Raw genomic sequence first — 10,220 nt, 5'->3', positions numbered from 1 at the left:
AATCCTCCCAGAGATTAAAACCTATTTTCTCTCCAGTGCCCTCTTTTAACTGACCTTGTCAAAAATTGTGATTATTTTGTGTGTATCATTAGTCAAGGCACACAGACTGGTACTGTAAACTTTCCCCTCCGACAGCTATGTGGAGACGAACGATGTTGATAAGAACGTACGCACACACAGAGCTGATAAGACTCTCTGACTGACTTTGCCTGTGAATGCTCCTTTTTACCTGCTGCCTCAGGGTTACTTCGATGTTCTGTGTGTTGCGTACAAATAAAACGTCAAGGTTTTCTACGAATTTGAATCTGCCTCCTGGCACCAACAGGACTCAGCTAGCACTGGAAGTCAAAATGGCTCAGGCCACGCACACCTGTGTGGAAAACGGCCTCTTTGTTCGAGGCTGATGAAATTCGTTAGGTTTTAGTAGAATGCAAAACACGCAGCACACAAGTCCTCGCAAATGATCGCCCAGAGCTGGGCAGATCTGATTTAAGAGGTTTTTCATTAATCTTGATCTGGTCATCCAGTAGGAATAATCCATCGCCCTTAAATCTTAATCTAGAGGAGCTGCCCTCAAAATGATACGTTTGTGTTTTACAGCACTGCATCGTCTACAGATTAGCTTTGCCACACCTGTTAAAAATGCCATCGGGCTTTATGTTTTCTGTGATTCACTCGCTCACGTATCATTCTTGGTTGCTTAACGTCCATAAAAGTCAGCAGTCTGTTCTTTTTTATCTCCAAATCAGTCTTGGTTACGAAGTGATAAAGACATTATGTCATCCAAAGAGAATAATCAAATCTTGCTCAGGATCTGATATTAGTCTTTCTCACCACTTCCTTTACTGGAGAAAACAGTTTGTGCAAGGCGTCCACTGGCCACATGTTCTCGTTCTCTGGCTGATGAAAGGGTTAGGGTTTAGGCTTTGAATGTAATCTTTCAGCGCATACAGACGAGGAGGTAAACACACTCGGCCATTATCTAAGACCTCCTGCCGTTCGTTGCCCTCCGGCTTCCCCTCTTCCTCCCCCTCTTCCTCCGGAAACACAAACCGGAGAGTCTGAACCGGCGTCACGGCAGCACATCGGACAAATAGGAGGCAGATCGCTCTTTTTAGGTGGTCAAATGAAGTTTGTGGGCCGAACAGCAGTCACTTACCGCAGCTCTTATCTGCTGAGTCACAGTTCTTCCCAACTTTCCACACACTTTGATATTCAGTGTTTGTTCAGGACACAACTTTGTTGCCCTCCGTGTTGAAGCCATAAAATGTGTCTCACTGAGTCATTAGCCCTTTGAAAAAAAAAAAAAAAAGTTTCAAATTCACATTTGTTTTGCTCACGCTTCTCTGCTGGAGTTACAACTAATTCTCAAATGAAGTGAGTTTTCTGGAAGAAGAACAATCGTATTGAAATATCGACGCAAACAAAATCGATCTAATTCGTTTGTGAACACAGAATATTTAATATCCATCCGTCCAATCTGCTGAGAATGTGAACGTACAGACATTAAATACGTTCTGATTGATACATGAGCTACTCTCCTCATTTAGTCGGCATAATTAGACATTAAATCGTTTTGTGAGTTCTAATACCAAGAATAATGAACGACAACTTTAACTACACAACCAAAACATGGCCGACACATCGAGCTGAAGGCAAAAACCAAAACAGAAGGAATTCAGATTTAATCTGCTGAAATGTTATTTTTTGTTTCGCTCGTAGGAATGACGGACGGATCCACCACCGCTGCTACAACTGCACCAACAACACACAGCACGGACACAACTACAACTGCACCAACAACACACAGCACGGACACAACTACAACTGCACCAACAACACACAGCACGGACACAACTACAACTGCACCAACACACAGCACGGACACAACTACAACTGCACTAACAACACACAGCACGGACACAACTACAACTGCACCAACAACACACAGCACGGACACAACTACAACTGCACCAACAACACACAGCACGGACACAACTACAACTGCACCAACAACACACAGCACGGACACAACTACAACTGCACCAACACACAGCACGGACACAACTACAACTGCACCAACACACAGCACGGACACAACTACAACTGCACCAACAACACACAGCACGGACACAACTACAACTGCACCAACACACAGCACGGACACAACTGCACCAACAACACACAGCACGGACACGACTACAACTGCACCAACAACACACAGCATGGACACAACTACAACTGCACCAACACACAGCACGGACACAACTACAACTGCACCAACACACAGCACGGACACAACTACAACTGCACCAACACACAGCACGGACACAACTACAACTGCACCAACAACACACAGTATGGACACAACTACAACTGCACCAACACACAGCACGGACACAACTACAACTGCACCAACAACACACAGCATGGACACAACTACAACTGCACCAACACACAGCACGGACACAACTACAACTGCACCAACAACACACAGCACGGACACAACTACAACTGCACCAACAACACACAGCACGGACACAACTACAACTGCACCAACAACACACAGCACGGACACAACTACAACTGCACCAACAACACACAGCATGGACACAACTACAACTGCACCAACAACACACAGCATGGACACAACTACAACTGCAACAACACACAGCATGGACACAACTACAACTGCACCAACACACAGCATGGACACAACTACAACTGCACCAACAACACACAGCACGGACACAACTACAACTGCACCAACAACACACAGCACGGACACAACTACAACTGCACCAACACACAGCACGGACACAACTACAACCACACAAACCAACAACGACACAACTACAACCACACAAACCAACAACGACACAACTACAACCACACAAACCAACAACGACACAACTACAACCACACAAACCAACGACGACACAATTACAACTACACCGACCACACAGACCAACAATCACACAACTGTAACTACACCAACCACACAGACCAACAATCACACGACTGTAACATCAGTGACCACACAGACTAACAATGACACAACTAGTATGACACAGTCAAGCACCAACTCAATGGCTCCAACCACACAAACCAACATCAACTCAACAGCTACAAATCCTGTAACAGCAGAAAACTCTACAGATGTTCTAACAACAGCTTCACCCACAAACTCCACCAGCACCCCCTCTGAGAGTCCTCCATCCACCTCCGTCCCTTCAACCACCCCCCCAGAAAACAGCACCACCCTTAGTCCCTCAGCAACAACCCCAGAAGGTAAGACGCTTTGTGTTCTGCAGGTGAGACAGAAATCAGTGTGGAAGCTGCATGATTTACCAGTGGGAGGTCACAAATGCTAAATCCACTGTGTCACCTCCGAAATCGTAAATTAATCTCAAAAATGTTCCAAAAGGAAATATTGTAGCAGCCATCTTAACTTGGTGTTTGCCTTTAAAACGCCCATTTTCTGTCACTACAGCTTCTGATGGGTTTTATATACTACATATTTGATACCTTACAGATATAAATGTGACAAAATATAGAAATAAATCAAATGTTGCGAGTCCTTCCAGCTTGCTTCGTGTAAACTGTAACCCACTCAGGTTTATAAAGTTAGAAATCAATCTAAAAGTCGTAGCAAAAGTCACCTGCAGGATTGTAAACCATTTGTGATTTATAGCGCGTTCTATAAATCGTTGTTGTTTGTGTAATTTTTTATTTATTTATTTATTTATTTATTTATTTTGCATTTAACTGAACTAGCTCCTGGAAATGCCACAACGTTACCCAACGCCAGCACCACCCAGCAGCCGACGGACATGACCACCAACACCTCCACCACGGCAGCCCCACCCATCCCCACGCCAAGCCCAGTCAGCAGTCAGTAACCTTCACTGAAGTGATGTTTTCAGATATGTGAAGAAAAAAAATAATATAATCCGTATTTTATGATGGTGACGTGAATTTATGAAGCCTCAGAGGGATCTAGCTCGTTGTTGATATATTTATTTTTCCAGTTTCAAAGCATTTTTCAGTCGTTCAAAGCATTTATCTTCATTCTCTCATCAGTTTGTCCTTTCATCCCGTGCCCGATTCAAAGTGTTTGTCTTAATAGCACATGCCAGTGTGTCTCTGGTAGCTTCCTGCAGAACGGCGTCTGTGTCTCCGGTAAGAGCGTAACAATGTGAAATGTGGAGTCAGATGATGGGATTGTAACAGGGCAGGTGGCTGTGATAACTTTTTGTTGTTGGTATGTTTTTCTACGCAGCCCAAGTGTTCCCAGGACAGCTTCATTTGACCTCCTTGACTTTTCAACCTGAAATGAGCAACAGGTCCTCGGCCGTTTTCCAGATGACGGCAGCCACCATCTCAGCCGTGGTACGTTTTGACCTCACAAAACGTGTTGAGAACAAAACGCCGCCTCAGTCATTAAATCACAAGTTTATTCTCCTTCACAGCTCCGCGAAGCCCTCAAAGATCAGCAGGGGTACATTAGATCTGATGTCTTCCAGCTTCAGTGAGTACTCTCTGCACAAACACACTTTGCCTCAGGTTACAAAAGTTTACTGAGCTTCTTTCGATCTTCTTTACAATCCTCCAGACCAGGAAGTGTTCTAGCCACAGTGAATAACATCTTTGATAAAACCAACATCACTGAAGCGTCTGTTAGTCGGGCCATCGACGCGGCTATAAATAGGTCTACTGGATTTTTGGCGAATGCTACATTCACAAGTAAGTTCTGCTAATATAATGGATAATTAGAGGGAAGTGTAGTTTTATTTGGAGGGGAACCTGACCTAAATAATATGTATTTTACTCACATGTTGTATCAGTCAAAGGTGAAAACCTGTGTGAGCAGGAGCCGTCATTCTGCGATCGCACCACCACGGCGTGCAGCGTAACCAATGCCAGGCCTGTTTGTTCCTGTAAAGAAGGCTACGTCTCCAACATATACTCAGAAAGCATCTGCAGAGGTAAAGCCATCAAAGTAAGGTTTGATGAATGTGCTAGTGTTTATGTCACGCCTCTTCTATTTGAAAATCCTTCATTGTGCTGCTGCTGTAAGAGCAGACGGCCCGTGGTGTCTGAGATCAGGCCCGACTGAAAACCTCCCAGCTGAGCTACAGTCAACTGAACTGTAACAAAAACTTCTTATCCTTGCCGAAATAGTTGCAGTGTGAGAATGAGGGGGAGAAAGCAACGGGGAGCGAGACGCCGGGACAAGGTCAAGAGCTGCAGCCTTTTCTCCACACCGACCTTAACCCCCACTTCATTTATCTCTTAAATTTAGTTCTTTTTAACGGGGTTGTTTCCCTGGAAACCTCTCGAAGAGCGAGGAGATCAGCTGTAGGAAGAGCTAATAAAGAATCAGACCTTTAGCTCCAGACATCACGCTGCAGATGGCCCCCTTTTCTCAGGACAAACATAATACACTATTCTGTGCTTGTCTGTCAAAGGTCGTCATGCAGACTCCAGATCAAGAGGCTCTCATTGTACTGATGTTTTCACTGTATGTGTAATCAGCCGTACGGGTTTTTCTCCATCCACTGTGACTGAGTCTGTAACTGTATGTCCTCATTTCTGCGTGCAGGATGTTTGTTTGTGCGTTCCTTTCAGTTATTGTTTCTTTTTCCAGCTTGTCCGAGCGGGCAGTACGCAGCGGGAGATACATGCAAACCGTGAGTTGAGCTGTTTTTAATTATTGGAAATGCTGAAGTGAAGTTAGCAGCTTCCCCAATAACCAGCTCTCTAAAAGGTCAGCTGTGAAACGTGAATCTCATTCTTTTTTTTCCAGTTGTGCATTCGGACACGCTGGCTTCAACTGCAATGACCGTGAGTAACGACACTATTACAAAGCCAACGTCATAACAACAAAGCAGCAGCACTAATAAATATGTGCACACTTACTTGTTAAATTGTGTCTTTCCAGCGGCTCTGCTGGCAGTGGTGGTCATCTCCTGTGTGCTGGGAGGAGTGCTCCTCATCCTGCTCCTGGCTTTGCTCATTTATTACTGCTGGTAAGAAAACTACCAGCCTCAGTTTTGTTTGTTTCATGTGTTATATATCATATGATATCACCATAAACTCTCTGGAGGTAAAAAACTATCCCTCTCTGTATGTTTTTAGTTATTTCAGGTCAAAGGTTTTGCAGTCTTGGAATGTTTTAGTTTAGTGTTTACACGTCTAGGGTCAATTAAATCTTTAATTATTTCAATTATTATTATTTTTGAAAAAGTTGAAACAAGTTTGATCTTTTCAAATCACCAATCTAATTTTCACTGGGATATTAATGAAGAAGGCAACTTGATATTCAGCATATTTCTTCCCCAAAAAGCCACAAAAGACCAAACAAACAATGTAGAGAATATTTTTGTAGTTTGACTTCCTTCCTGTTTCTGACACTCAGTCTCTTTGCTCTTAGTCAGAATGTGAATCTTTAGAAACACGACAGAAATATAATGTTGAAGTTTTTTTTTGTTTGTTTGTTTTAAGGCACAGTATTTTCTTCACAGCTTTGCACTGTAATTGTCTCCGAATGTTACTCCAACAGAGCTACAGAATACTTTAGTTCAGTAATATTTAGTCATGAAGGAACATGTGGTTCATGGTTTGTTAGTGTAGTTTTTGCTTCAAACTGTGGCCGCGAATAGCATCTTTCATTTTATGCTTCCTGTCTGTCTGCACGTTAGCAAGAGATGCAGAAAGAGTAAGTCGGACCCCGACAGCAGTCCGTACTCATCAGATGAACTAAACCAGCCCTGGCCCGCGGGCGTCACCCCCATCCCCCGAGCCACCACCAACTGGGACGCTTCCCCCTCCATAGAGATGACAGAAGGGGGCAGCACCCGAGCTTTGGTGGACAATAAGCACAGCAGCAACGGACTGGTGAGTTTTCTCTGCCGTCTTTGTAGCTCTGAACGATTCTCCACTAATCCTCAGACTCACAGTCTAATTAGTCCAGCGTTGCTCCAAACTTCTTGGTTTCAGTGTGCGGGGAAGACCTGCTAAACACTGAAACAGTCTTTCCAATGCCTGTGACATTGACCTTATTTTGACCTGCATATTAACAAATCCCTGCTCAGCGGACCCCTGATCCTTCTGTATCAGAGTAGATGCTTTCATGACGATGTTTTAACCCAATCACTCAGAATGTGAATGTAGTGGTAGCACGTAGCTCCCTCCTATGCTGCTGGCTTTGCCTGACTCCCAGTGTGTTGATTTAGGGGGGTCAACCGAAGTCGAGAGGATGGAAAAAGGTAAGGCACGGCTTTGCTTCTAGATTCTGATTTTTGCCTTGATGCCCCCTGCTGCTTGTGTAGAACAGCCACAGTAAAAGAAAAAGAAAAAGAAATCGAGCTGGGTGGGTTTTTAGGTGATGGGAAGTTTGATGGGAGATCTGTCATTGTTGTGGAAAGCAGCACGCTTTCGTCTTCTTCAAAGGAAAATCAGCCAATGATAGTTTGGGGATAGTCGCTGCATGTTGGTGACTGTGGTTACTCTGCTTTGGTGAGCATGTGTGCGAGTGTGAGAAGCCCCCCCCCACCACCACCAACATCTAAAAGACACTAATGCACTGACACTATTTCACTGACATTTCAGTCGGGATCATACGATCTCAACCCGGAGGGGATGAAGACCTTCAAAGGTAAAAATCCCTCCCGTTACTCCTACCTGGTCCAAGGCCACGAGAACCCCTACTTCTTACCGGGGGACGAGAAGAATAACTGAGTGATGGAGAAACTGTTGTGTCCAAACGGGGTCACTGATTTCAAAACTCTGGGACTTGTTTCCTGAGGAGAACCAGGTTATTTATCGGGTTTACAGCAAATCACAACGAACATTTCTCATCTGGGAAACAGCCACCAAAGAGATTTGTTTGATGAGCGAGAACTTTTTTTTTTTTTTTATGTCACGTCTGTTTTTGTTTAAAATAACCAGTAGATGTTGCTGTTGCTCAATATAACGCATATAAATGAGCTCCTGTTTTTTTAAAGGTACATTTGACTTTTTTATGCTTAAAGAAAATCATTCTGTAGGCTTTTAATACGAAGCGTCTTTCACTGCTAATTGCACTAAAGTGTGTTTTGAGTTTACCACCAGTTTTCCTCTGATCATCAGTAAATTGAATGTGTTCCTTCTGGGAACACCAGACTTATTTTTTATGATTATTTTTAAGAAAATAAATCTTGAATGACTAAAGGGGCTGGATCCCTGGTTGTGGGTGTTTTTTTTAAGGGATTTCTATAGTAGCTATCTAAAACTGAGTACTTGCAAAATGTGCCTGTTCTGCTAACAAATAGAAAACATAATGCAACTGTGGTGATAAAGCCTGCTGGATCCTCCTGGATGTGCCAATTATCACTTGTATACATTTCCTCTGAATACGCTCATATAGATATATATTTATCTTTGTGTGTCTGAGACACTATTTTCTAAGTGTGTACATTTTTTTTGTAAATAACTTTGGCAGAGAATTTGCAAGTGTGTGTATACGGTGGAAATAATAAATGATAAATAATAAAGAAAACAAACTTGGTTTTGCTTATTGATAAATGCAGCGGGTTTAACAGTGCTTAAAACTTCTTTACGGTTTATTTGACCAAATGTGTGTCCATGTTCTGTAATTCAAAATGCTCCATTATTTCTGAGACCTGGTGAGCTAAAAGTTAATGTAAGAAGAAGGAAGGCTACAGAAGCTGGAAAAAAGTTTGTTTCCTCCTGACATTTTTTAGGTTTTATACCTTTAGTTGATTACTATGGTGTCTGACCTTTTCTCTTTTCCTTTCTCAGTGTGCATGGTGTTTGGGGGATTTATTTTAAATGTAGTTTATTCATTTATAGAGCGGTCACATTAATCAGAGTCACTGTGAATGTGTCTGCAGGTCCTTGGCCAGATATGAAGTAACACAAATTTCAAGCCAAAAGGAGTAAATAGTTCTAAGAAATTTGAAACAGACAACCAAATAAAAAACTTTTCATGCAGTAAAAGGACCAACAATAATTACATTTTCCCTGAGGGTTAAAAAAAGTATTCTGTTCCTGTCGCTGCAGGCAGTGACAGGTCTTTTTAGCCAGCCTGATAAAAACAGTCAGTCTGAGTTCTCGGATTTCATTTTTGCTTTCACAGCTCAGCCACTCTTAGTGACACTGAATAATGTCGAGGTATAGTTGCACTTCATCACACAACAGCGGCAGCAAAAGCCTTTCTGACGTGACGGTGCTGCCTCATGAATCACCGTGTTAATGGGATTATTTTGGATGAGGATCTGATGTTGACTGTGGACTCCAAAGTACTCCACCTCCCTGCTCGTTGTGCAGCTCTTTGTCGTCCTGAAAGCCTCAGATGTTTTATGATTTGGTAACTTGGCAGGCATGACAGGGCAGGAGTCTGCTCCTCACAGGCTCTTAAAAACTGGGATTTGGTTTGCTGGGAGGCTAAATCTGGCTTTGCCAGGCCTTAATCTCGGGCATTGGGTCGCTGGATCAGACTGTAACTGGTGTAGAGGGGGTGCAAATCAGATGGTCGTGTGCTGTGTTGGTTTATGTTTCCATGTGTTCACATGGAGTAAGCGTGTTTAGCATCCTGATCTTTGGCTTTACATCGAAGCCGGCCTCATGGAGCGTCCGCAGGCAGGAAGAGACTTTCTGATTTCTCTCCACTGAGGGAATCTGGCTCCTGCAAAAACTTTAAACTTTAAATTTAGTTTTAAGCTCATTACCATCTGCAATCTGCCTGTAAAGATTTATCATAAGGTTATTTATTATTTCCCAGTTTGGCTTTAAGCCTTAATTACCGACTGATATAAAAAGTACACATTCAGACGTATTAACTGTGTTGGGAACTGAATTCATCATTAACTTATATTTTTCGCTTTAATTCCTCCGTTGTCTGTCATGCACACTTCTCCGTTAGCCAAGGCGGTACTTCTTGTCTGTGGAGGAATGCATCGTATTTTGCGTCCATTATCAAGCCTGCCAAGTCCTAACTCGGCCCGCTGCAGCACATCCCATCAGCCCACGGGCTCAGCTGACTGATCGATAGACCACTTAGCAGCCGTGAGCTACGAATCTCAGTTATTTGACCTGCTGGAGCTGTGGGAATGGGCACACAATCAAATCAGCATTGAGCCACTGAGATAAATGTGCTGGACTGCCAAGTTCAGGAACTTCCTTTTCCCAGAGAGGCTGAAATTCAGACACAGTGT

The 10,220-nt window shown here is 43.3% G+C and overlaps 1 protein-coding gene across 1 annotated transcript; it reads left to right on the top strand.

The window, feature by feature from the left end:
* Nucleotides 1-1,372: 1,372 nt before the first annotated feature.
* Nucleotides 1,373-8,493, top strand: LOC115047203 (protein HEG). The gene is made up of 14 exons (XM_029507995.1): nt 1,373-1,377; nt 2,813-3,291; nt 3,778-3,894; nt 4,084-4,182; nt 4,283-4,392; nt 4,473-4,531; nt 4,616-4,746; nt 4,848-4,988; nt 5,651-5,693; nt 5,810-5,847; nt 5,945-6,032; nt 6,705-6,900; nt 7,239-7,271; nt 7,615-8,493. Exons 1-14 carry the CDS (start codon nt 1,373-1,375, stop codon nt 7,741-7,743), a joined length of 1,668 nt encoding a protein of 555 aa, XP_029363855.1. The 3' UTR covers nt 7,744-8,493.
* Nucleotides 8,494-10,220: the final 1,727 nt, after the last annotated feature.

Source organism: Echeneis naucrates, chromosome 8, assembly GCF_900963305.1.
Source record: "Echeneis naucrates chromosome 8, fEcheNa1.1, whole genome shotgun sequence".
NCBI lineage: Eukaryota > Metazoa > Chordata > Actinopteri > Carangiformes > Echeneidae > Echeneis > Echeneis naucrates.
Note: the sequence above shows the minus strand (reverse complement) of the source record. Positions and strands in the feature narration are given on the sequence as shown.

Excerpts from the sequence above, each read along its gene's own strand:
- LOC115047203 (XM_029507995.1), top strand. Across the intron at positions 4,393-4,472 it reads CAGCCACCATCTCAGCCGTG|CTCCGCGAAGCCCTCAAAGA; the intron begins GTACGTTTTGAC and ends TCTCCTTCACAG. Across the intron at positions 6,033-6,704 it reads TTGCTCATTTATTACTGCTG|CAAGAGATGCAGAAAGAGTA; the intron begins GTAAGAAAACTA and ends TCTGCACGTTAG.